This window comes from Strigops habroptila, chromosome 10 (genome assembly GCF_004027225.2).
Source record: "Strigops habroptila isolate Jane chromosome 10, bStrHab1.2.pri, whole genome shotgun sequence".
In the NCBI taxonomy this organism is placed as follows: Eukaryota; Metazoa; Chordata; class Aves; order Psittaciformes; family Psittacidae; genus Strigops; species Strigops habroptila.
Window position 1 is genome coordinate 8172304 of NC_046359.1, and position 27936 is coordinate 8200239.

General features: G+C 43.8%; 1 protein-coding gene across 1 annotated transcript; it reads left to right on the top strand.

Moving 5' to 3' along the window:
- LOC115613681 (solute carrier family 22 member 3-like) lies at window positions 1-27879 on the top strand. The gene is made up of 11 exons (XM_030499502.1): window positions 1-688; window positions 11256-11359; window positions 13320-13474; window positions 16249-16414; window positions 17433-17550; window positions 22880-22977; window positions 23115-23329; window positions 24874-24982; window positions 25227-25339; window positions 26802-26901; window positions 27634-27879. The coding sequence occupies exons 1-11, from the start codon at window positions 275-277 to the stop codon at window positions 27689-27691; spliced, it is 1650 nt and encodes a 549-aa protein (XP_030355362.1). The 5' UTR covers window positions 1-274; the 3' UTR covers window positions 27692-27879.
- The last annotated feature ends 57 nt before the right edge of the window (window positions 27880-27936 follow it).

Sequence of the window (27936 nt, forward strand, 5' to 3'; positions counted from 1 at the left end):
CCCCACGCCACTTGGCATGCCCTGACTCTCTGTGTGTGCGCTTGGGTGCGCGCTTGCACGCCTGCCCGCAGCTTTGCCCTGTCCTGCCTCCACTCATGCTACTGGCAGCATTGCACACCAGTGCGCCTCTGTGTGTGTGCACACACGTGAGAAGAGAGGAGCGAGGGGAGGCGAGGCAGGCACTGTTATAGGAAGTGCCAGCAATTGATGCCCAGTGTGAAAGCAAACTCTGCCATCTCTTGGGGTGCTGCAAGTGGACAGACTGCCTGACATAATGCCAAGTTTTGATGAGGTTTTGAAGGAAGCTGGGGAATTTGGAAGATTTCAGAAGAGGGTCTTTTTCCTCCTTTGCCAGACAGGCATAACTTTTTCTTTCCTGTTTGTCAGCGTGGTTTTCCTTGGGCAAGCACCAGGCAGCTACTGGTGCAGGATCCCTGGGGCAGCTGAACAAAGTGAGCTATGTGGCTGGACGCTGGAAGAGGAACGAAACTTCACAGTACTGCCCCTGCGCCTGGGGAACAGGTCCTCCAGCGGGGAGTGCGAGAGGCTGGATGTCGTGTGGGACACCCCCATCAGCTGCACCAGCCCGCTTGCCCACTATGGCAACGGCAGCACGGGCTACCTGTCGCTTACCACGTGCCATGATAACTGGGTGTACAAACAGCCCCACTCATCCATCATTAGTGAGGTAAGGAAAATCCCCGTTTTCTAATCAGTGCTTCCATCCTGGTGCGGGATTGCGGCAGTAAAATGGTATTGCTCCTACAAGGGTCGTTGTTCTGGTGGCTGGTTTTCCTTTCTGGATTTGTTTTGTTTTGAGTCACAAGCAAGTCAGGACAATGAGAATGATCAAGTGTCAGCATCAAGCTTTTAGGGAAAGGTGTGCTGATCTGAAGGGTGACTCTGCAAAGCTAAGCATCCCACGCAAAGCCAAACACCCCACACAAGTTTCTCTGTCACTAGAGGAATGTCAGATTAAAATAAAGAGTTAAGTGCTTGTAGCTGAGGCTTCTGGTGCTCAGTTTTGGGCCAGCAACTTTGGTGATATAAACTCCAAGTGTAGCTGACTTATACCACTTGCTGATCTGGATAACTGTATATTTTCCATTCTCTGTTTCCTGTACTGAACGTTTAAGTCTGCAGGTAGTAAAAAAACCTGGTGGTAGACTGCCTTTCTGAGATCTGGCAGGAGTTAGCAGAAATGATTGTGTTTACTAAAGAAAAAAAACAAACACACATTATTCATTATTCATTATTCAGCTTTTCCTGAAATGTCAGTGTCAGAGAACCACAGACTATTACCAGTAATGGTAAAGTGCTGGCAAATGTAGTACCTTTTTAATAAGCCTGAGAAAGACCATTTAGGATGCCTTCCTAGGAGATCCTCTGTGTAATACGTAATCATGCTGTGGATGTGCTGTGGTCTGGCTTCAGCATACAGTTTGCACACTTGAAGTGTGTATTCTAAGGTCATCCCAACAGTAACAGTCACCAATGCAGTGATGAAAAATACGAAGTGTGCTTAGAGAGGTTGGCTAGGAAATCATCACAGTGCTCCACAAAGCTTGCAACATAGCCATGGGCTTTGGCTCCTGCCTGTCTTATGAGCCTCCCACTGTGTTTTTTAGCTGGGTGCTTGCACTGGAGGTGTGCTCTCCGAAACACGGAGCAGGGCACAGCAAGCAAAGCCCTGAGTAAACACTGAACTGAAAAGTGGTGCCTATATGAACCTTTCAATTCACCATCGCTCCCCCATCCAGCTGGGACCACTGGATCTGCTCACAGGCTTCTGACACAACAGAGCATTAGCTTTGTGCCCTGAGCACCACATCTGACCTGAGCAGCTATAGCCAGGATCTCTGCTCAGGAGAAGATAAATCAGAGCACCTGGCTGGCCCTAGAGCAAAGGTGAGAAGTAGTTTTGTGTGTGATAAGAGAAATCAAAGCTGCTCAGAGGGCTGTAATTAACAAGCAGGGAGCTGGTGTCAGACTTTGGTCCCTGGGAATGGTGTATCTCTGCCCATGCTGGAAGTGGCAGCCAAGGCTGGATGGGCAGGAGGACGAATGTTGCCTGAGAACTGCATTGTGGCTCCAGAGCGAACTGTGTGAGGTAGCTGTGGTGGGAAGATTACACTGCTATCTCCAAGGTACTTCTGCTGTGGGACTGCAAGGAGTTAGATCATGGTGTCTTTTACCTGGGCAGTCTGTGCTAGCTGCTCCCCTCAGAGCTCAAAAATATAACTAGAGAGATTCCTTTTCTTTTGTTACTCTTTTTTCCCCCTTCATCCTTGCTGAAGGTGAATGCATGTAGGTTGTGTCCGTAAGATAGTGCTCAGAGTCCGATTATGGCAGCAGTTTGTGTATCTAGCAGAACCACTGTGATTTTCCAGCAGTGCTGAGCCACTGGATACAGCTAAGAGAAAACAAAACCAGTGTTTGTGTTGCAGCAGTAAACAGGAGTGAAAGGTTCAATGTTCTCTGGCAAACACCTCATCTATCTGCACCTTCTTCGTCTCTTCTCCTGGGGAGACCCTCCAGGACCAGGGGATGGAGGAGGGATGAAGGAATGCTTGGGGAAGCACTTCCCATCTGTGATCCTAAAGGTGCACACTGGGAAAAGCAGGCAGTAACAGTATGCAAGTAGCAACAGGCTGGGATCGTCTGTCATTCCCTGTGCCGGGGCAGCAGGTCCCATCACCAGTGTCACTGCGGCTCCTAACAGGACTTTTGCTGGCACCTCAGATGGAGGGTGCTGGCCTGTGACCTGTGGCACTTATGTTCTGTTCCCAGTTCTGCAACATTTGTTGGATAAACCACATCCCACGAGGCTCAGTTTCTTCATCTAAAAAGGAAGCTTGTGGCATGCACATCCTGGCTCAATTGCTTGGAGATCAGCTATTAAAGGGAGTTTGATATCTTATTAGTGTGTTGTATGTCCAGCAAAGATTATTTAAATCCCAGGTTTATTTTAGTCTCCTATCACTCAGCTGACGCTCCAACAAATCATGATTCGATTTAAGCAGATTTGTGCTCCATTTAATCGGCTCACCAAAGATGTCTTTTCTCATGTGTCTACTTGTAAATACTTCATGTTTCTGTTTCTTTGAACTACGTAAGATTTCTGGCACTTTATGTCTGGCTGAATCAACAGTGGAAGTGAGCAGGGAGATAAAGTTAAAAGGATGAGTTACACGACAATCTGAAGGACACATGTTCAAGGAGAAAGAGAGAGAAGGGGGACAAAAAAAAAGTCAGGGTACTGAAGAAGTTCTTCCAGGCCTATGGCAAACACAGACTTAGTGTGGATTTACAGTATGGCAGAGGAGGCAGAAGGCAAATGCAGGAATGTAAAGCCTTCACTGGGAAAAGATGTCATATCACAGAGCAGGTCTGGCAGCCAAACCACAGGCTATTGCAATCAGTGCTTAGCACCTGAAAGAAGCTAAATCATATGGCTGGAGGGATTGATTTATGAGGAGTTGTGAAATGAATGGTATTGCAGTACCTGACTTCACTGCTCTGGTTTGTGCATGACTGGAGAATGTTGCTCACTGGCCACTCCGTCATCCCAAATATCTTCTGTGAAGTAGATGTACAGTAACATCAGTAGAATGAAGCAGAGGAAAAAAAGGGAATGCAAACTGATAAAAAGCACCCACTGCTTTGCAGGCAGTACATGGGGTGCCTGCTGCATCACCTGCCTGCTGCTGCGGGACTCCTGAATCTCAATGCTGAGGTACAGTGGGGTGCTGGGAGAACGTACCAGGGCTTTCCTCCTTCAGCATTTGAGAAGAGTGAAATCTATTAAGAAGTCATCCCAGGAGCAACAACTGGCAAAGGCAGTTAGCTCGATCTAGTGACAGGTGCTAAAGATTCCCTTTTAAAATCTTCTTCTGATGCCTAAAAAGCTCTGAGAAGAGGTTGCTAATTCTGCAGTGACATGTCTAAGGGTCTCTGTGCTCCATTGCTTTAGGTCAGCTTTTTCCATGAGGGCAATCCAGATCAGAGAAAGGGTTGTCCACTGGTGCTGCACACACCCCCCAGCACGCTGGTGCCTGAATTAGAGTTGGGCAAACTGGAGCTGGGATGATGTCAAGGCTTGGAGATATCAGCAAAGTCCTGCGCTATGCATAAACCTTGGCAGCATCCCCTCCGACGCAATGGTGTCGCAGGTGGTAGATCTGCGCAGGGGAGTTTGGCCCATGCAATCTGCCCCTGTTTAATTGAGCAGGCCTTGCACAGCTCCCTGTGAAACTGGAAGAGGTGGCTGTGTGCGTCAGTGGGCAGACGGGAATGCAGTGGCTTCTCAGGTTTTGCTTGGAGAGAGAGGCTGAGCGGGTAATCACCGAGCTAAATCCATCCTTGGCTCCTGCCAGCTGATGCCGTCTGAAATGATGCTGGTCGTAGCAGGTGGCCAGTGCTTCTCCAGAGGGAAGGCTGGTGGCAACAGCACCTTGTACAGGGGGAGGAGGCAGGAAAGGATGGCATTTCTGTGCAGCAGAGGGGTGCTGGGGGGCTGCAGTGGACCAGGGAGGGCACAGCTTCATGCTCTAGCCTGGGGGTCTGGAAGGGAGCCCAGGTCTCTCCCTGCACTCCATAACACTCGAAGTAGGAAGCGTGTTGCCAGCCATCTCCTGCCAGGTGAGTCGGGAGTGGGACACATGTACCCAGGATACAGGGAAGTCAATAAACCTAACATACCCAGGAAACTGTGCAGAGGACAAGTCACTGGCCCTTAACTGGGCCTTGGCATCATGTACTGTCATCTCAGCAGAGAAAGTCTAGCATTCTGTGAAAGGGTGGCTGGTGATATTTTGCAAAGCAATAGTAATTTTATTCAGACATTTTTGGCGGTGATGACTCCTAGAGGCATGTGCATGAAGTACAATCGCACCTGCGGGCTGAATGGTCTGTGGTGGTGGATGAAAGGAAGAGGGAAGTCTACACGGTCAGCAGCAGCTACAGCACAGCTGGCATATTTTAGGCTTATTAGCGGCCTTCGTTGGCAGGAGTTCAGCAGAAGGGAGTGATTCCAGTATGCCCTGTCTGCAGCAAGTCTCCACGCCATACATGATGTCATTTCAAGACCTGGCAACAATTTATTGCCAAAGTGTGAGGTCTGACGTGGATAAATGATCATCTGAACATATCCTATTGCACCTGCTGGGAATAAATCTTCCTACTCCTTTGCTTGCCAGCTGTCTCAGAAAATAACAGTCAACCAGCATTTGCAGAGAAGCCCGTAAGCAAAGCAATGTTTGTCTTGCAGCTTTTACAGTCCCTCAGAGCAGGAGATGACATGTCTGTCAAGCTCAGGGTGGATAAAGCACAGCTGGTCCTTTTGCTGTCCTCCTCCAAGGCAATAAACTGCGTAATTCATCCTCAAAGTGTTGATCTAGTGTGATTATTGTCATTGGCATGGCAGGACCTAGTCTTATTTCAACCGTCATGGTGGGATTAATACTAAGTAGTGGAAGGAAAGGGAAAAGGCGGACAGAGGAGCAGAGGGAGCAGCAATTGCTGAATTTCTTATGATGATCTAGCTAAGCTTTCCCCACGTGAAAGGCACTGGAGCAGTTTCTTGAATGGATTATGCCAGTCACTGCCATTAAGCCAGGTAGTACTGGCTGTGGGTTCAGGCCTTGGTTTTATTTATTGCTTTTAAGACAGCTCCTGAAGGGGGTTTCTCCCCTTTGTTACTGGGAGCAAAAGGGTAAACCAGCCTCTGTTTGACCACTTGTATGAATGTCGCTTAAAACTTGGGTGTGGGCTCTAAATGTGCTGTTGTAGTCGGGTTGAAGAATCACTGCAGATGTCTTCATTGACCAAAGAGTTTTATCCATCATTTTGAAATTAATTGTAAGAGGCAGTAAAGTGATACCAAATTCCTACTCAAAGTTGCTGCGTTTTGAGGAGCTTTTAATAACATGTTGTCATTTAAAGCAACGCATTTCTACAGGAATAGGTGGGCTGAAGTGCTTTGGGACTTCCTCAGTGTACAAAGGCCTCTCACGGTCCAGGATTTACAAGTTTGCGGTTAGTCTGCAAGTTAGACCAAAACGGAAAATGTTTGCCTTCTGCCAAAGGTATAAAGAAAAGAGAAGTTGCCACAGCCCCTGTGTTTTCCAGTCATCAGTCATGTACAATCATTTCTTCTGTTCCCATCTCAGCAGTTCCCACTCCTTTCTATAATGATTAGTACATTAATGAACTACAGGGAACCAGTACAAAACCATTTTGTTCCCCCAGAGAGACCTCACTCAGGTGTTTTGCTGCTGCTTTAGAGATCGGCAAAGTGCACCAATGCAGCTCCTCCCAGCCCCACCATTACTAACTGTAACTGCACTGGGATTTCACAGCGATGTCTGAGCCTCTAGCAGGTAGTAAATGTTCATCACAGGGATGTATTTCCAAGCAGGGATGTATGGCTGCCTGTACTACAAGGCTGCAGGGTGGAAACGACTGATTTTCTGCAGTTGTTAAGGGCACTATAGAGGGGGATGTCCTGAAGAAGATGTTTCCTGCTGCCCATCTTTCCTGGCAACACCTCACTTCTGCTCAGGATGGCAGCTCATTGCCAAGGCTAAGAGGAAAGGAGGGCAGATGTGGATTGTTTATCAGTTTGGGCAGCACAACCTTTTTTTAGTCAGTCCCCTAAATGGAAGGTGGTTGTGTTCAGGCACACAATGCTTTTTGCATACAGTGGCTACAAATCATGCAGGCGAGTGTGGCGGTGAATGCAGAGATGAGTTGCAGGGTTGTGCTGAGTGCATGCACTTGTGCAGTGAAAGGCTTAGCTGGGAGCGTGGCAATGCTGAGGAAGAGGATGAGCCCTTAGCTCAGCTAACCAGCTGAGCTAGTTCATCCACTTGGTGATTACAATTAGGAGCTGGCTAGCTAGGTTTTAACAGGGTGTACGTATAGCCAGTGCTGTACAGGTCAGCAGATAGGCTTAGGATCGGGGGCAAAAACCCCTAAGGCTTTCTTTTCCTTTTCCATATCCTTCTTACATTTCAGTAAATGTTTTAGCAATTAAATTTCAAGTCTATGGAGAAAAGGGGACTGAACCCAGGGCATGGTGACATTCCCTTTCTGCTGTGTTGACCTGAGTGAGATTATTCAAGCAAAAGCAGAAATGTTTACTTTGTTGCATACATATACACTGCAAGGACACTGGTTGCAGACAGGTACCTACAAATGCAGGACAGGACGTTAAGCTCTCCTCACTCCAATGTCTCCTACATGTTTCTCCAGAATACGCCCCAAATTTTGCAGCACCGTGGGTGTGCTTTTGCAGACAGAGAGGTGATGCTTCTGAAGGGAAGTTTCAGCTGGGTCCCAGCTTGCTGATGTCGTGTGATGCTCAGCAATGAGCCACTGGTCTCACATCTCTTCCACAGCTTATTTTCAATTGATGTGAGCTATAGGTCTTCTCTGGAGGTGCTAAAGTGTAATGTTCAGGAAGAAACCAGAGAAAACCAAAGTCAGGCAGCTGAGGTCTAGACAGATAGCGAGCCCTAGAGTTTTTGATTCTCAATGCTAACAAATTTGGAAACCAAGTGGGATCCCAGGAGGGTAGTCTGTGACATTTAAAGACCATATGCTGGCATTTTTTTTGTATGTAATGAGAAGAACGTATACTTTCAGGGAATGAGATCTCCTGCTAGTCACAGTGGGAGATGGTTACTGATCCCTCATGCCGCCAGATACTTGCATGGAAGCGCTCCTGGTCAGTGAGCTCCTCACAACATGGGCAACATCTGCCTGGGCATAGGAACAGCCTGTATGGTAGGAATGTAAACATCAGCCCATGCACGGATGGACATATGACCGTTGAGAAAAAGACAGGAAGCACCACTCCACTCCCTTTTATGGGGGCTGCTAGCAAGGGATATGGGAGATGTTTTGGGGTAGTGTCAAATAGGAGTTCTACCAGCTAAGTGGAGACAGGCTGAGATCCTGGGTAAACAGATGGAGATGCATTTCCTCCACGTGATGCTTATGGGGATAACTATCAGGCACAACCAAACCAGGTCACAGCTGCAGTGGTGCTGTGGGTCTGACAGGGAGTTTGGATCAAAAACAGGTCTCTGGAGGGTGTACAATTTTCTTTTAAAGGTTACATTCCCCTCTAAAGGTTATGTTTGCAGACGAAAAGCAAGACATTAGCAGGGTGATGACTTAAATGCTAGATGCTATGTCAAGCAAACAGAAAAGGTCTGAGAAAGCTTATCTGTACCAGAAGTAGTTTAAACACTTGGAAAATAACAAAGCGCAGGACTAACTTAGGAGAGTACAGTTAGTGTTCTGCCACTAATCTCTTCACAAAGAGCTTAAGAGTTTCTTAGAAGTTTTCTGTGTTTTCTTATTTCCTGGAATATTTAAAATATTTGACTATGTTTCAATTGCTGCCTGAATAATCTGAAATTGCTGTTCAGATGAAAGACTCCTCTCTGGTAAAGATATTTCCTCCTTCCTCTTTTTGGCATGTGTTCATTCTCTTGCCCTCCTTCATGACAGCTTATTCATTACGTGATTACAGTAAAGAGGGATCAAATTATTTAACAAATAAATATACCCTTTGAAAAAGTATCAAACATATAAACCTTGAAAGCTAGTGCCTGTGGCGGGCACTGGGGCTGGTCCCTCTGGACATGACTCCACCACCACCCTGGATGCTGAGCTCCCAAGCTACCGGTGTGGCTTTCCCTCTGCTCCTCAAAAGGTAGGTGCATTTCCCAACAGAGTGGTTCTGCAGTGAACCGAGCGTGCCAGGCTATCACAAGGCAGGAAGCACACCTCTCCTCCCAGGGAGCAGCTGTGATGTTGTTCCCTTTGCTATCACTTGGGTTGCCAGGATAGCCTCATGGATCCTGGTAAACCTGGTGTGTTGGCTCAGGGAGAGCAGTAATCCCAATGCATTTTATAGATGTTAGAAATCGGGGGCTTGGTCTCTGAAATCAATGACTGAAATTATGGGCAAGTGGATTTTAAGTGGTCTACAGTAGTTTTATTTATGGATTTTATGTCTGTGTAAGCATCATCTCATTTTGACATTGCTTTAACACTTTTCTTATTACATGCACTTCTTAATTTTGTTCTCACACTAATTTATTGTTGTTTCTGGTGAGTCAGTAATGCTCTTACTCCCTTCCCCATTCTCTCTTTGGCTGTTTTGTCTTATGAGAGGGCATGGTCTCTCATGACCATCTTTTGCTCTTCAGGAGCAATTGCAAGTGTTGGAGGATGGTTTTCTCTCTGATTCAGGCAATTCTGTGAAGGACTCTTAAACTGAGTCCTGTATGAAGCCCTCCCTGCTGATCCATCAATCAGCCTGATACTTCTCTCCAAGGTTTTGATCTTTCAAGGAGCCAAGCCAGTTGTGAGGTGCTGAGCCATCTTAACCTTCACTGGGAGAAAACTCCCTCTGCAGACCACAAGCTAGACCTCTCTGTTATTCCTGGCGACTGCTAGGGGAGAGGTGTGAGGGCTCCTTTCTGCCTCTCTGGGGAATGGTGCTCCCAGGGTTACTCCACAAGCATGTGCTGGAAGCAGAAAATAATGACGTGAAGGTTAGTGTTAAACAGCGTTCAAAGCTGGAGCACAGATGCAGGTTGAAGCTGACCTCTGTCACACTCCATTGCTGTAAATGTCTGGGAAAAACCAGCACATCACAGCCAGCTCTGAAGCCACCAGTAGGAAAATGCATGAAATAACTGAGCATTTTGTAGAATGGCCCATGGCATCAGGCTCTGAGCTCTCACTAGAGCTGTCACCCACACAGCAGAGCCTGAGGTCTCTTCTGCTGCCACTGGTCTGACCAAAAACCCACAGGGCAGAGTGTGGCTATGTGGTGAGACAGGCAAGGGGAGTGAAAGACCTGTGCTGTGCATGGAGTTCAGAATATCACAAGAAATAATTTCTTGTTTAGGTACATAAATAAGCATTTAAGATTAGTACTTTAGATTTATGGGTTCAGATTCAGGTTTGGTGCGATCCCAGTCTAGGTGCCTTCTGTAGGTACCTCTGAAATCCCAGGCCCACGCAATACTCACTGGGCATTACAGCATGCAAATGGCTAAGACGGAGCTCGTGCTCATGTCATTAAATTTCAGAGTCTGGAGAATGGTGAGTGGTAGAAGAGGCTGTTAATCTTGTCTCTAACCCACCCTGTGGCCACCTGTCCAAGCATGGTGTTTGAGCCCTGGTGCTGTGGTACATGTGCTGGTGAGCACGAATGTGACACACTGTGTGTGTGCTTCAGCAACCAGTGCCTTCTTAGCGATGAAAAGATTTCTTACAGCTCATGCCTGGAAGCAAAAGGGTATCTCTAGGGAAATGGTGGCAGCTGCTATTGTCTGTGGCTTCCCTTGGTCCTGAAGTTGAATTGTTCCTAAGGTTACCCAAGACATGGATCGAAACCTCCCGACTTTCAGCAGGCCTGCAGAACTTGGCAGGCAGAGGTTGGTATGTCTTTATTCTCAAAGAACCTCTAAAGTAATTTCAAATGACATGCTGTCTGGGTAACTACTTTAGTTTCATTTTGGTTTTAAATCCTAGTCTCTTTGTCTTCCTTCCTCTCATCCCCTTCCCCATTCCTTTTATCTCCACCTGTCACCATCTCCATCTGTGTTAATAAATTCTTCAGACATCCACCAATATAACATTGTGTTAGGGAGTTATGGCTACTGCAGTATAAGGAATAGAAAATCTGGGGAAGCTACACCAAGAAAATACGTACTCCATGTGTCTGAAATGGATCTGAGATCTCTTTTCAGTTTCCTGAGATACCACATATTTGTCTTTTTATCTAGAAGGCACTAAGAAAAAATAATTAAACCATTTCTAAACTGATATTTTCATTGGCTGTAGCTGTGCACTCTTATTCTGCACTAAAGTCATGGCTTTGCCTTGGCAACATATTTAACAGTGTTGTGTTTGGTTTGCAAAAGTCTAGTTTGCTTTCCAATTCTGGACAACTGATGCATGAAACATAGCATCCTTTTGGCAAGGAGGAGTTCTCCCTTTATCTTCACAACAGCTTGAGGAGTGCTTGCTATGGCTGCACTTCTCTGGCCCACTGGTGTTTGGTGTTAAACAAGCATATTTGAACTTTGCTTTCCCTTTCTCCTTCCTCTTTCCTTTCCCTTCCCTTTCTTCTCTCACCTTGGCCCTATGCAGTTTCTATAACATTTTTCCCTGAGGATGATGAATGAGCCACCTGGGGTGTTTATGCCTCTCCCTTGTTCCCGCAGTATAACCTCGTGTGCGGCAATGCCTGGATGCTGGATCTCTCACAGGCCATCCTCAATCTGGGGTTTCTGGCTGGTGCCTTCACCCTGGGCTACGCTGCAGACAGGTACTGTGTAAGCACTGCTGTCCTTTGATTCGTTTGGAGGTGAAATTACTTGTAATGTCACCTGCAATAACCATGTGTCAACACTTTGGAGGTTTAATTCACTTTGGATAAACTTTCCCAGCCTGGGTTAACAACATGAACCAATGTAATCTTCGCTTCCTTTTGGGCTGGAAACTTCATGCCATCATGCTTACTGATCCTGTCTGGACTTTAAAATGTCATGAAAAGAGCTTTTCTTGCCATTTCTCATGTTTTCTGTGCACATCTGGACCCAGGAAGGGCAGAAGGACACAGAAATTAAAAGGAAGCATTCATAAGAGTTTTCTGGACTCAAAATTCTTTTACTGAAGAATGTTTAATAGGCGCTATTGATGAAGAAAGCAACTACTTGAGGAAAGAAGGAAGGGACACAGTATGGTAACTCTATCCATTCACAGACTGGACTCATACACTTACCACCAAGGCCATAGGGCCCTCCAGCTGGCCCTCAACTCTGGTAGAGCTGTATGAATACTAAAGAAAAGACGTAGGTGATACTCAGGTTTGAGTATCAAACTCAAAGTTTGATATTCAAAGCCCGGGAATGGGGAGCTTCCACAAGCTCTACCTTGCTCTTAGGTTAAAGGAGGGAGCTGGATTTGTGCTTTTGCTGATAAGTAACAGTAGTCAACCTATGCATTGGCTGAGAGCACCACTGATGATTTCAATAGAAGAGCATTTTCATTCTGCCTGTTTTATTTGCTACCTGTAATAATTGTCATAATAACTAAAGTATGATTTCTTTGTAGGCAGGAATATTTACAGAATTATCTGGAATGTCATGTCAGATAACAAAGTTTGAACTAGCAAGGAAAACCTCATCTTTCCAAGGGATATAGAAATAGGGGAAAAAGTAAGGTGGAAAAGATGACATGGCACTGGCTAGCTTAAGATATCTCTGCTCAGTGTCTGGCTGGGCAGTTGTGATACCAGCACCTTAAGACTGTGTAAGAGTAGAGATATTACAGCTAATTATTAAAACAGGAGTACTTGTGTGCTAAGCACGACTACTGTAGAACTATGAATGTTTTACATTGATAGCACTGGGGAATGTGCTACAGCCAGGCCATTAGATTCTTGTCTCCTTGACAGCACTGAAAAGGATGGACTTGGCTGAAAATACGCTAATTTTTGTCCTGTATAAATTCTTTTCTTGAAACTTTTTGAACAAAATGATCAAACAAATGTTCTTTCAAATAATTTCTGGCAAAGTAGATAGTGACATAATTTTTCAGTTTCTTCTTCATAACCTAACAGCAGTAACAATGGAGAAGAGATCAAAATGGAAATTCTAGTTGTGTTCCAAGGACACAGTTTCCATGAAACTACAAGCAGGTTTTATTGGGTTTTGGTTTGGGTTTTGTTTTTTTTTTTTTTTCTGAATTACAGCTTTCCTTGGGCATGCCTATTAATAATGACGGTTTTGCTGGAAAATGAATACGTTTGACTTTGAAAACAAACAATCTAAGCCCAAACAGATCACTGGAAAACCACATAAAGTAGTTAAAGAAGACATGACTTACGTTCACAGAGCTGGCTGTAATTACTCTTAGGAAACTAATTTGTGAAAACAGAAATCCCCAACAAAAGTTTCCTTTATTTCAACTGGATCAAAAAATCTGAACTGTAACATATGGGCCATAGTTTTGAAATAGAAAGTCAAACTGTTTTCTAAAAGGGGACCTAATGAGGACATCACCGGTTTTAGAATCAGTGATGTAAAGGCAGTGATAACTACCACAGGGAATAGAGTCCCATATCCCGAGGACCAACACTACAAAGTTTCAGGCAGCCTCCCTTTGGAACAAGACTGGTCTCAAAAAGATGCTTTCAGATCTAGCATTAAAATGAGATGCCTGGGAAAAAAAATCACATCTTTGTGTCTTTGTGTAATTTTCACTTTCTTTCCCCTTTTCAACAGATATGGCAGAATCCTCACCTACCTGGTCTCCTGTCTCGGGGTTGGCATATGTGGTGTCATAGTGGCGTTCGCACCAAACTTTACTGTATTTCTGATCTTCCGTTTTCTCCAAGGCATGTTTAGCAAGGGAACCTGGATTACATGCTACGTGATTGGTGAGAGCTGTTATCTTTCTTCTTATCTCATTAGGAAAAGTGAGGGATTTTTGGAGGACAACGTGTCTGGCTACATGTGCTCTGGATAATATTTTGTTCTTGGCAACAGAGCACTGGCCCTGGGATCAGCAGACAATGAAGAACACAAATCCATCCTAGTTAATGGATTTGTCCTCTGAGACAAGGTTCCTACATGCAAATTGTAACTTGACATTGTCCATAATGTGGGCTCATGCCTGAACTGAATGTCTGGGGAAGCAATCACTGGCCTTTGTCCAGACCATACTAGGGACCTTTCTAGCAGCTAAATAGTATAGGGTTTCCTTACCTCGTGAGGTCTGCAGATTTATTGGTAGGGAGTTGGCCTCTGAGAAGGGCAGCAAGTGCAAGCCCTTTCTGATATTCAGTAGTGATATAGGATGGAAATGAGCAGCAGTGTACATGACTGCCTGACCTCATAGGATCCCACAGAGAAGAGTGAAGAAGTAATTCATGAGGGCAGACTAACAAGAGTGATGTGTCCTTCAGAACAGTCCAAGCTCTCTTTTAGTACCCATCAGTGGAGCCTGATAGGGGAGGATTAACATAAATAATTAAGGGGTTCAGGAGTGGAATGTGTATATACAGAGGTTTTCTTACTGCATAGAAAATCACCAAGATGATCAAAATCTACAGAGCAAGCCTGGATACACGGATAGGGAGATGGTTAATTTTGGCAGAGTCTGAACATATTCCACAGATGCCCAGAGGAGTTAACTGCTTTTTCTCACTGGAAGGACAGACACTTGGTTGGCTGCTCTTCATTCTTTAGCTGGGAGGCTTTGCATAGTGCCAGCAGGACACCAGCGTCCGTATTATGATTATGATTTCCTGAAAAGGAAAAAAGAAGGGAAGCTTTTTTATAAATAGCATCAAACTAGCAAAGAAAGATCCAGACTATTTGATAGCTCATTGTCATGCCCAGCAGTGAAGCTCCTTGTGTAGCAAGCTTACTTTTCGTGAGACAGGCGTATTGTTGTGGCACCTTGAAGGACTGCCAGGTTCAGAAAACGTAACTCCTCTCTGGAGCATGAAAAAACAAGATATTGAGGAAAGCATCATACTACAGATACTAGCCATTCAGTAATCTACTCAAAAAATGGTGATAACACCATTATATAGGGCAAAAAATTGTACCATCACTGTAGTCTATAGGGGCTGGGACAACATTTTTAAATTCCTTGTGGAATTTAGATAAGTGAGAGCACAATTGCAATCAGATGTAAACAGTTACAGTGAGACCTGAATACACTGTGGTGATGTAAGTGCAAACATACCTATCTACCGTTCTCAGCATCTAAAGCCCAGAAGCACCTCAGTTTTCTAGGCAAGGTTACACTGCTGAAAGCTCAGGTCCAAGATCCAGGCAAAGGGTGAGAAGCTGTTTCCCTCTAACTTCCAAGCAGATGGCCTAATTTTATACTGAAATCTTCTCCTAAAACTTTGGCAAGTGCTCTAACCAGCAAAATGTGCTTTAAAATGGCCAAGTTTTAACAGAAAGAAATGGTTTGCAAGGTCCGTATCAACTTCCTGACTTCAGGGAAAGGTTCAGAGATACAGCACTGTCCTGAAGGACAGTGTATTACCTCAGCCCTGAGAAAGGTGCTTAATTATTGAAGGGAATGATTCCTTCTAAATCCCTTCAGGCATCTACTCTTATGTCCCGGATCTCTCAGAGTATTTACAAGCCTAACATCTTTTAAGAGGCATATACAGATTATTGGTTTGGTTGCACCAGGAGAATGGTTGCCATTAGTACATGTGCTTCAGAACCACAACAGGCTGTCCCAAGAACCTTTACATACAACCCAGCTCTTCCCAGGCCAGTGCTGAACAGCTACCTTTAGGCAAGGGTTGTCCCTGAGCCGTGCAGACATGATGAATAGTCAATAAAAATGGTAATGATGTCATATCTCTCTGCGTTGCCAGCTGAAATGAGCCACTGTTACTTGCAAAATTGTGTTTTTGCAAAATTAAAATTAAATTACTTGCAAAATTAAAAAAGAAAAAAGAGAAAAAAGTGTTTTCTGGGTATTATAAAGCAAGGTAAAGCCCTCTGCTTTTACTTTGAAGGGTAGGTAGTAGTGACAGTTTTGAAACAAAAAAGAGATACTTCTTCAGCCATTGCTCGTCTCCACTATAGATGTCATGGCCATGGGATATTGCCCGAAATATGGGCTTACATGGCTTTCAGAAGTGATTAGACACATTCACAAAATAAAAAAATACATCAAAGGATGAGAAACAAACTAACAAAGGCTATGTTTGTTCTAGTGAATAAAACAAACTGTGAACCATACCTTTGCCCTCAGAGCAACCAGCATGATATGGCTAAACTCTCTTCCTCACAGTCGTCTTGTCCATATTACTACTGGGAGCAGCCCCTGCCTGGATGGTCCTCTACTCTGTGGCATGGAAGAGTGCTAACAATTTACCACTAAGGGTGATCATGACACAGTCTCAACTCTTCATTCTGGCCCTATTTAATTCATTAGTGAACATGCAGTCAGAAATCCCTCTAGCTGAAGAATGGGGGGTGAACTGATTAGGGGGTATCACCTACTCTTGCCCTGAACAGTCTTGGTAACATACTTACGCTTCTGAAGGCAAAATGCTGGGATAGACAGACTTGTGACCTGATGCAATACTATCCTTCCTTATGTTCCACCACTAACATTTTTCTTTCAAGTTAGTTTTGTTTCTGTGTTGTTTATTTTGGCTTTCTCTCTGCTCAGTGACAGAGATTGTTGGTTCTGACCAGCGGATTGTTGGGATTGTGATTCAGATATTCTTCACGCTGGGAATTATGATTCTCCCTGGAATTGCATACTTGCTTCCCACCTGGCAAGGGATCCAGCTGGCCATTTCACTGCCCAACTTCCTCTTCCTGCTGTACTACTGGTAATGTTGCAGTCATTGCTCTTGTCATCATTGCTGATGCTATTCAAGAACCTTTAGAGTCCTGCTGTGGTCCCAAGTCTTCAGTGTGCAAGATGCTGTAGGTTAGGAAGAAGATATTTGCATATTGTTGATTTTGGCATTTTAAATTCTTTTTAGTGAATTGCAGACATAAATTCCTTTCATTTTTCTGCCCAGATTTTGCCTCCCTTGTAAGCTACAGCTGGCCCTTCACAGAATCCTACTCTGCTCCTGCTTAGCCTGGGGCTGTTTACCTGGTTAACTTGACCAATGTCTGCTTTTCCCATCATCCATGGAACCTCACCTTTACCTCTAATTATATATTCGGTTCAAGCCTGAACTTGCCCTAAAGGTCCTTCCATGAATTGGGCAGTACAGCTAATAAGAAAGCAGAGCACTATGTCATGGTGGACTGCAGCCATCCTGTGGGCTGGATCCAAAGAAACTAATCCATGTACCCTCTTCTTGCACATTGTTTCCTTAAACATTGCCTGTTGTGAACTTTCAAATTGTGAATTCAGGCCAGCAGAAACTGAAACACCTATTGGTGGTATTGGTTTATATTCAATTTATAAAACATGTATAGATTTATCTGTTTGTGTGTCTATCTTATAATGGTGCAGCTAGATGTTTCCCAATCTGTCTGTACTTGGTACTACATGTGTTTAGTGCTGACTTTCATTGTTCCTTGCAAACAAGGCACCTTGTTTACCTGTTAGTAATCATACTTTTGACATCAATTGTGCAAATACAACAGTTAGATTTCTTATTTTCCAGCTTTGCGGCGTATTGATATAGCCTATTTCCTTCTTTCCTGCCCACAAAGATTAGATATTTTACAGCAGACTGACGGGAAAAGCAGTCCACAAAAGAGTTTCTGTATCCCAAAGGCTGAAAAATCTGTGTGTTGTGTATTAACACAGGCAAAAGGCAAACGACTTCAGTTTACTTACAATGTTAAAGGGCCAAACCTCTATTTATGAATTCTGCGTTCTTACAGGGTGGTTCCTGAATCTCCACGTTGGCTCCTGACACGCAAAAAGGGAGACAAAGCATTGAAAATCATGCACAACATTGCAAAACACAATGGGAAATATCTCTCGCCACATTACTCAGAGGTACTGTCATCTGTTTGAGCTAGAGGGTTTTTTCTAAACTTTCTTGCTCTTCTGAAGGTTCAGTTTTGCTAAAATGCTTTTTCTTTATGTGATGGGCAACACTCTTGATGTGTCACACCAGAACAAGATTGTCAGTCCCATACCTACTTTGTTAATTGCAAGATGGTCAAAGTGAACTGTCTGGAAAGACGTGGTCTGACAAAAGAAGTTTGCAAAACAATGAATCAGGTATTTCATTTGCAACACTCCTACTTTAAAAACTTGTGGGAAATAGCGGAAATTAGCCTGAAGGCCAATGATATTTCACAGCAGCTGACATTTTAGCTGACAGAGTGACCAGAGACAGCAGGATCCACTTTCATGGTTCCTTTGCTAGAACTTCCTTTTACAGCTCAAAGGGAAGATGAAATCAGAATTTAAGTATGAATTTGCTTCTGTCCCAATAGGGGGAAAATGTGCCCCAAAATTCCAAATAGGGGAAGCACAGTCCAAGATCAATATTTACAAAACAGAACAATATATGTTAGAACTACAGTCCTTTGATGGAACTGAAAGGACTGATGCATTTCAAGTGACATTGTCATGTCATTGCAGCATTTGCCTTTTTCTGTGTTGAGTCACTATGGCATTGGCCATATGCTTCAGTGACAAGAGATGTGGACAAAGTTCCTGTTCTGTAATAAACCATGTCTGGAGCCTAAATGCTAGCAATAGAAATGTTAGGAATCATTATTTGAATTAAGGAAAATGGCTGCAAATTGTTAGTACACAGCAGCCCACAGCTGGCACACTGAATGCATTACAAGTATTTCAGAAAGAAACTAATTTTCTTATTGAAAAGAAATCACCTACATATGTCTATCAGTGCACAATAATATCCTTTATGACTACACACATGCATATGCATTCATTTTTATACATATGCAAAAGTATTACGTGTGACTTCTAACTAAATTTTCACTGATACTAAAAGCAAAGACTTTGGAATGGCAGTGTCTGGAGGACACTGATATGTCCCATCCTGTCAGGAAGAAACATCACGATGTGTGTGCTTTCTAACCAGTAGTTGACAACTTGGGTTCCCACAGCTTGGTATCTTACCTACGTCTTTCTAATTGCTCTTCTTAAGCAAGAGAGAACCTGAGAATTTAGCCCAGCTTATCCAAAAAAGTGGAATTGCTTCACCAAAGTCCTGGAGTATAATTCTGGATGAATTTTTGGCAGTACTTATCGGCACTCTTCTGGAACAGCAGATAGCTGTTTCTAAATCCATAGGATTTTTTTACCTGGTGAGAAAAAGGTCCCATAGATCAGCCATCCAGCCTAAGTAGCTGTGCTTAGTCAGGACCATTCCTGTGATAAAAATAGAAGCACACACAGGAAGACGTATGTGGCAACAGATGGTGTATAGAAATGGCCAATTGATTTATACCAATATTCTGTTATCTTTCCATTTCATTAAGTATATGTTAGTGGCAGTTCTGTCAAAGTAAAGTTCACCCAACAAGTTCCACAGATAAGCTGGGCCCTAACCTGTACTATGTCTCTTAGAATATATGACTCTGGACTAACGATTTTGTGAAGTCATCTGTTTAACATCTTTGTTGGCAACATGGACAGTGGGGTAGAGTATGCCCTCAGCAAGTTTGCCAATGACATTAAGTTATGTGGTTCGGTTGATAGGCTGGAGGGAAGGGATGCCATCCAGAGGGACCTTGACATGCTTGAGAGGTGGGCCAAATCCAGCCTCGTGAAGTCCAACAAAGTAAAATGCAAGGTCCTACACCTGGGTCGGGGCAATCCCAGGCACAGCTACAGGTTGGGCGGAGAAGAGATTCAGAGCAGCCCGAGGAGAAAGACTTGGAAGTGTCAGTTAATGAGAAGCTCAACATGACCCAGCACTGTCACCTGTATCCTAGAAAGCCAACCATATGCTGGGCTGCATCAAAAGCAGCAGTGGAGGTGATTCTCCCCCTCTACTCCACTCTCATGAGTACTGTGTTCAGCTTTGGAGCCCTCAACATAAGAAGGACATGGAGCTATTGGAGCAAGTCCAGAAGAGGGCCACGAAGATGGTCAGAGGGCTGGAGCACCTTTCCCATGAAGACAGGCTTAGGGATTTGGGCTTGTTTAGCCTGGAGAAGAGAATGGTCCGGGGAGACCTTATAGCAGCCTTCCAGTACCTAAAGGGGGCCTGCAAGAATGCTGGAAAGGGACTTTTTAGAAGAACATGTAGCGACAGGACAAGGGGAAATGGCTTTAAACTGAAAGAGGGTAGATTTAGATTAGATATTATGAAGATATTCTTTACTATGAGGGTAGTGAGGCACTGGAATATGTTGGCCAGAGGAGTTGTGTCCCATCCCTGGTAGTGTTCAAGGCCAGGTTGGACAGGGCTTTGAGCAACATAGTCTGCCCAGAGAGGGGAACTGGAACTAGGTGATCTTTAAGGTCCCTTTCAACATCAACTACTCTATTATTCTGTGATTCTATCAATTACTGTCCTTGCTGGGCATATACACTGGTGAGATTCCCCCCTCCTGGTCAGCACTACCCAGTGCTGAGCGTGGCCGGTGTCAAGCAGCAGGAAGGTTTTGCTGCTGCAGTTCTCCCTCCGCTTTCAGCCCTGTGTTCCTGCACCCGCTTCTCTCTCTAAACATCAGCATTTTTACAGTGTAATGTCAGGATGGAGATGTGCCTTTCCCTGCTTTTTGTTTGAAGTTATATTAAATTATTTTTTTCAGAAGTGTCCCTGCTCATGACCCTGAGCCACTCACAGCTGCAGCGGATTAACCTCCACACACCCAGATTCATGCTGGATCTGTTCCTGGGACCTTTTCAATAAGCACTGTCTTTTACCCTTGGTGCTGTGCCCAGAGGAAAGGGACCATCTCCAGGAAGCACATTGGTCACAGATCAAGTTTATTTCTCACATTAACTCTCGTCAGACTTGTCTTTTGTGAAGCAACCCCAGAATTTCAGGCAAAGCGCTGCAGGTGTGGAGGGACAGGGAGAAGTGAGAGGCATTATCCATCAATGAATTTTGGCTAAGATTTTCCAGTACATCTGTAACAATTTCCTTGGCAAAATCCCTTACATGGCTCTGGATGTAGCAGCATTGCACTGCATTTTTATTGGCATGCAGAAACCACAGATGACCTTTGTATGAAAGCAGATAAACTTTTGCTTCTTTTGCTCTGTGAGTTGCGACACTGGTACAGTTCAGCTCCATCCAGAACTCATTAAATTAATTGTAAATTATAAACTCTTTTTTTTTTTTAAGATCATTTTTTATTTCTTGGTCTCTGTCCAAAGCAGACCAAACTGGCCTGCAAACAGCTAAGACCTGCATCTTAAGGGAGCAGAATAGTCTATCTTTAGAAACATGGGCTCTGTCATTGAATTCCTGACTGCACTACTGTGAATAGCAAAGCTCTTCTTGACTTCAAAAAACAAAAAAAGAATTTTTTTTCCCTCCAAAGAGTCGACTTTCCACAGTGATTTTTTTCTTCATCCACAAAAAAATGTTCAGTCATGTTTGGGGTCATTATGAGTTTATTAATTCATAAAAATATATGGTAGCTTCCATGCTGGATTTATCTTTAGTCCTTTGGAAAACTAAACCCATATTTGCACAAAGTCAAAACTGCTGGCTGGCAACCTGCTCTTATAAACACAGTCATGGCAGCTTTATAAGCATGACATGAGACAGTCCAAGAGCAGTGCAGAAACCCAGCAACGTCCGCCTGCCCCACATAGGTCTTTGGCATGCAGCAGAAGTGGTAGTGCTTTAAAGAAAACTGGCTTTGGTTACAGAAGAACAGCAAGGGGGAGTAGAAAGGAAGTTCAAATAAATGTGGGATTTCTCTGTCTGCTTACGAAGTTTTGTGTCACTCAGTTATGAAAAAGTCATGTGTAAATACATCCAGCCAAATCTCACTGAAAAACATCTATGCTGCCTTATCATATGAAAACCAAATACAGAGCAAAAGATTTGGGCATAGCCCTGGCTGAGCTGACAAGAACCTTGGGCAGTGTCTGTGGCTTTACATGTGTCCTCATCATGGATCTGCATGTTCCCATGTGCTTCTCTATCCTTTCACCCATGTTTCCCCACCATCCAGAGTTGTTTCCTTGGGCTCCTGCTGGTCTCTTAGCCCTCCTCAGGAGGGGGACAATAACTGAGAGCCAAAGCAGCCAGGCTGCCTGAAATCCTCCTAGAAAGGACTCAGCAGGCTTAACGCTATGTTTCCCACAGTTGATTTGAGTGCTGATGGCAATCCCAGAGACGGATGTTAGTTCTTGGCGGTGTCACAGTTTGTTCCTGCCTGAAACCACTTCTACCTTCTCTTGCTCATGTTCCTCACCCATCAAATGAACATATGAATAAAAGGACTACCATCTGGCTTGGACATCGCTATTAATATCTGCTGGCCATCAATGTTTAAACAGCCTCCATCAATGTGCCTAAACCCTTTTTGGCCCTGCTAATGTATCTCTGCTTCACTATATCCTATGGCAATATTAACTCCAACTTGTAAACACAGGCTGTGTGAAATCCCGCCTTTTTCTGTTATTGTTACACCTTCTAATTGGTCATTTCATCAACTCCCTCATTGTGTCTGTATTGGAGGAAGCTGTAAACAGATTCACTATACTTTGTAGGCAGTATGAGGACCATTAATTCATACTTTGCAGGATTTTTTTCTTCCAGGGTAAAAGCCATGTTCAGCACAGTGCTTGTGTATTTTAAGACCCTCTGAATTTCACCAGTTGAATGTTTTGTAGCACCCAAGTGCCTTCACAGATCTGCTCTTTCTCTCACTATCCTTTTCTTCCTGCTGCCCAGCTGTGCCACCAGCCATGTTCCCAAGCCCATTGCTCACTGCTCACCCTCTCTCTCCTGCTTCCCCCAGCCCATTGCTTTGCCGTTCCTGCCATGGTCTGCTCCTCTCTCTCACCTCTGGCAGAAGGCAGCTCTGCTCCTAGTGACCCTGAAGTGACAACAACTGCCTATTGCATTCCAAGAAATGACAGGTCAGCTTCTCTCAGTTTATATCAAGGAAATAATTGTTCCACTCTAAAGTCAGGATTGGGGATTTTTTTCCTGATTTTTACATGATCATCATTAAGGAAAGCCCACAGCCCAAAGTCCAGTTATAAGTTATTTCTCCATATCTGCGCACAGAGTGCTAAAAGCAGCAAAGCTGGCTCGTCAGCACCTTAGCTCGCTCGACTTGAATATTGCTGAGCACCATATTTACATAGAAACTCTGCCACACTGCCCGCCTGACCCCTGACAGCTGACTCTGCTAGCTTTTCTCCTCAGATCACTATTAACAATGAGGAGGTCAGCAACCCCTCCTTTCTCAGCCTGGTGAGGACTCCCCGGATGAAAAGGAACACCCTCATCCTGATGTATGCCTGGTGAGTGCCCACCTCAGTTCAGTTTGTTACCAGGGCAATGGGTTTTGAAGAAAAAATCACTTGTGACATTTAGGGTCTTTCCAGCTGCTTGCAGTCATTTGTTTGCCTCTCAACACTTTTTGCCCTTTGCTGTTTAGGTTCACAAGTGCCCTGATCTACCAAGGGCTTGTCATGCGCCTAGGAATTGTTGGAGGAAACATCTACCTAGACTTCTTCATCTCCGGAGCTGTGGAGCTGCCTGCTGCTCTCCTAATTTTAGTGACAATTGATCGTATCGGCCGTCGCCTTCCCTTTGCAATAAGCAACATTGTGGCGGGAATTGCATGCCTCATCACTGCCTTCTTGCCAGAAGGTAATTCCCTTCCCAATGTCAGGGTCTTTAGGTCAATGACTTCTCTCTGATACCTCTTAAGCGAGAACATCAGGCCACACAAAACTGTAGATAAAAGTGTCTGGTGATACAACAACACTGCAGTCACGGAACAACATACCTCATTTGCTTATAGATTGCCCTGAGGCATGTAAAGGCTGTATCTTGGATGGGTGCTGAGCAACAGCTGGGTGTAGTCTTAGAGAAAATGTGTATAAAGGCCCTGTACTGTTTTTGAAGGCAAATACAAGGGAAGAGTATAGAAACATAAACCAGAAGTTTTCAGTGTCTTGCAACATGGGGTGAAATTTGATGGGGGTTTGTTTGGTTATTTTGGAAGGGAAATAACCCTAAGCATCTAATTTTTGCTTCAGAACAAACTGAAATGTTTTCTTGTTCTTTCACTTGAAGTTCTGAGAAAACACAATCACAGCCAGAGCCTCCTCCAGTGGCAGAGCTCCCCTTCGTGCTGACTTCAGGCTTGTTCTTTCATTTGCCTCCCCATCTGTCTGGTCGTGGTCAGACCATACAGGAAACTGTCCTCTCCCAAGGGCATTGCAGAAGTGCTTATTGCATTCCTTGTGATGCTGCTCCAGAGGACACTGTCTCTCCAGAGAGGGCTCTCAGACTGCTGAGGGGTCACACATGGCCAGGGGGGTGGCTCTGCCCTGTGGTGTGGATGTGACTTTTGCACTCCCTGCTGATGTATAAGGGCTTCCTGCTGACGTCTACAGGGTAGTGGCTGCACACCAAAGCTTAAGCAGACCTGGGAAAGCTGGGCAGAGCTACCAGGGCAGGATAAGGCCGTTGGGCTGTTCATGTTAGGTACAAAGTCAAGCATCAGGGGAGGGAAGGGAGAGGACTGGCAGGAGTAGCATTATTAGGAGTGTGTCTACTAAGAAATGGCTAGATGAATTAGAAAATGTAGTTGGCCTATTCTAGTTGGCCTACTCTAGGGAGAATTATTTTACTATAGCATCCTGGAAGTATTTAAAAGACATGTAGATGTGGCACTTAGGGACATGTTTTAGTAATGGACTTGGCAGAGTTAGGTTTGCGGTTGGACTCAATAATCTTAAAGGTCTTTTAGAATCCAAATGATTCTATGATTCTATGCACGTTTAGAGGTAGATTCTTTGTGGCCAGAAGGCTTTGGGAGGTGACTCAAGAGAGTTTCTCACAGCGTAACATCCCTATATAAATAAATGCTCCTTTCCAGAGCACAATTTGGACGTGGTCATGGAAGCTTATAATGTTCATTCTCCCACACAGGCTGTTATGCCCCACTAGCATCTTGAATCAATCAACTAAAAGTGATTTCTGGTTCTCCTAAGCAGCCTTGCATGGTGCTGGAAAACAATAAATGCCAGCGTAGATTAATATCTACAGCTGTGGCCTTTCACTCTGATTTGCACTGATCCAGCATTTCTGTGATATAGCTTCTGCTGACAGGGCCTGGAGCTCTCATAAATGCTCTGCTGGTGCAGCAAAGCACACTTCACCAGGGTTTCTCTTTGAATAAATAGATATCCCATGGCTCAAAATGACAGTTGCCACACTGGGAAGACTGGGCATCACGATGGCTTTTGAAATTGTCTATCTTGTGAACATTGAATTGTACCCTACAACGCTGAGGTATGTTGAAAGCTCCCAGGAATCTTTCAATTTCTCCCTCTGCTTTTCCTCATTCCTTGTTTCACCACTGTTTGGTAAAACTTGGTTTTGTCCAGACTTTCCTAACTGAATAGCCACTGCTCAATGTGGATGGCATAAACTGGAAAAAAAATTTTGGAGCTAAGTCTATGTTCTGCTCCTTAAACTGCTGGTTCATCTGTTTGGTAGCACCTTGCAAATGTCTGGCACTATTTTTCTTTTGCAGAAACTTTGGTGTTTCCCTGTGCTCGAGTTTGTGTGACCTAGGAGGGATCATAGCCCCATTCCTGCTTTTCCGATTAGCAGCCATTTGGTTGGAGCTACCTCTAATAATTTTCAGTAAGATTTGATTTAAAACCAACTTTTAGTTTAAATATCCTCCTCCTAACAGAGCTTTGCTTTCAGGGCAAAACTGTAATGTGTGGCCTCATCTCCCACTCGGACCAGCTCCTCTCAACCTTCATGCCTAGAGCAAGAGGCTGAAAGGCAAATGGGTGAAGTGTGGGTGATTTCATAGCAGGGCATGGAATTGCTCAGGTCTGCTTGGGTAACTTGGCTGAAGCAGCATAAAAGAAGCTATGTGAAGTGCTTTAAGACTGAGAAACCTTACAGCTAAGTTCTGTAATTACAGAGAAGTAAGCTTAGTCTCCCAAGAGCAGAGGTTAATGATGTCCTTTAAAAAATACTTGGTTTGGGTTTTTTGGTAGATACAGTTATGACTATGAATGTTGTATTAACCATAACTTCGTATTCTTGGCAAACTGTTTTTCTCAGTTGCATTTTAGAAAAAAACTATCCCTGTGGAGTGATTCTGTGGAAAAAAAATTAAAAAATTACTTAATTCCCACAAGGAAATAGGAATCCGTGGCTAAACCAGACTTCTGGGAGATACATGACTGCATTGAAAGCAAAAGGAATAGCACAAAATAAGTAGGGAAATTGGTGCTAATGACAACTTTAGCTGAAAACAAAAATGGAAAGACACAAGATATTTTAAAAGATTACCATTATCCCAAGACTAGGGATAAATAGCAGTGCAGTGTTCACATTATCTAATTCCGAAATTCTGCAGCTGCTGAAGGATGTATGAATACCCTCTGTCTTGAGTAAAGAGCTGCAAAATCAGAGAAAATCAGGGAGGGTTGTGCAGGAGTCAGGGAACGTTTTACTTTTTGCTCCAGCCCTTCAATTTTTGATTTATTACTTTATTTAAATTATATCTACGCAGGAAATTATTCCAAAATAAGTATTCCTGATGAACTATTTCAAATTGGCTCTGTATCTGAATGCTCTTTCCCAAGGATGAATTCTTAGTCTGAATCATATAATCTACTTAGGTCATGGATACGTGAGGAGGGTAATTCAGGAAAATCTCAGTGGTCACAAGAAACACAGATGCATCTACAAGATAGAGCCCCTTGAAGAAAAGCAGATTTATCCAATGTGAGAAATAACATCCTGGTTCCACCACATTTTGTATGCACTTGCCCATGTGCACTTACCTGAGGCTTTTGACTTTTAAGATCTCTCTTTGGGGCCAATTCAGGTTGCAAATGAGGCCCTAGCTTTAGAGTTTTTGGTTGGTTTTTTTGTAATAGGTTACGTTAATGTAGCATATAGGTGTTTGTTGAGATTAATGTAACATTACAAGTGTAATCAGAAATAGCTGTTGTGCTCCAAAAATGTTAAGCCGTGACACACTTCAACCTTAATCTGAATAAACTTTCCTCAGTGGATAAACTCTGAAAACAAGAAAAGTAATTGTCTTATTGCTTTTGTATTTCTTCAATGTTCACTGTAGGTATTCTTGCAGTTGTCTGTGGGATCCTAGTATTGCTTTTACCAGAGACAAAGGGTATCTCCTTACCAGAGACAGTGGAGGATGTGGAGCAGCTTTCAAGGTATGATACGTATTTTCTTCCTTTTTACTTAGGTGCTGTTTTCTGATGGTGTTCTTCTCCAACTTTATCAGCTGTCATAAATTATTGATGTTTTACAAATGTCAAAGTAAATTCCCTAGTCAGGTCAGTGTGGTATATTTCCCTCAATATAGATTTAAAATTTCAGTACCATTGAGGCAGGTTGTTTAAAAAAGTGTGGGGATAGAATCTGTATTTTTCTCATGGAGACACAAAGTTGTCCTATGCACCTCTAGAAGCAGAAATAAATAGTGTACAAGAGAGATACCACAAAATACAGCCTACAACTCCCTGCACAAGAAAACCAACCACCACCCCAATTCTGTGAAGAAGGGCCCTTGATCATGGGAGCACTTCCACAATTTGTGAAGTCATTAAAAAGTCATGTACAGGATGAATTTATAGCTGAAAAGTTGCAGGCACATCTTTCCCTGGCACACAGCAAGCCAGACTCTTCACTGCACTGCAGGCATGCAGGGAACATCTACACCTTGACTTAATTCTTGAGGAGATAGCATTATACATTCATGTTCCAAGCAGTAGCTTTGGATACTGCATCAACAACTTTTGCCTGCTTCAATATACGAACTAAAGAAAGAGGAAATTTTCATGCAGCAAGTAAATGTTTCAGTACTGTGGATTGGACTGCAACTTGGACTACATCTTTTCCTTCTTCTTTCACCCTTATACCCCTCTCCCTTTCTGTTTCTTCAGTCATTTTGGTAAATGTGGCAAGAAACGGAAACACCGGGATACCAACTCATATATTTGAACTTTGAAGGATGGCACTAAGCAAAAAACCATGTTCTTATACTGACAATTTGTTCTCCACCTGCCACCACTTCAAAATTTGCAGAGTATGGATGAAACTCCATGTTCTTCTTACAAGCATAAGGACATTTAAACCAAGCAGTGTATTTTTCTATAGATATTAATAAATTAATTTTTTTCTGAGTATGCTGTTTGCATGAAGAGAGCACTCTGTTATTCTTGGTAGAGAACAGAAGAGCTTTAAAA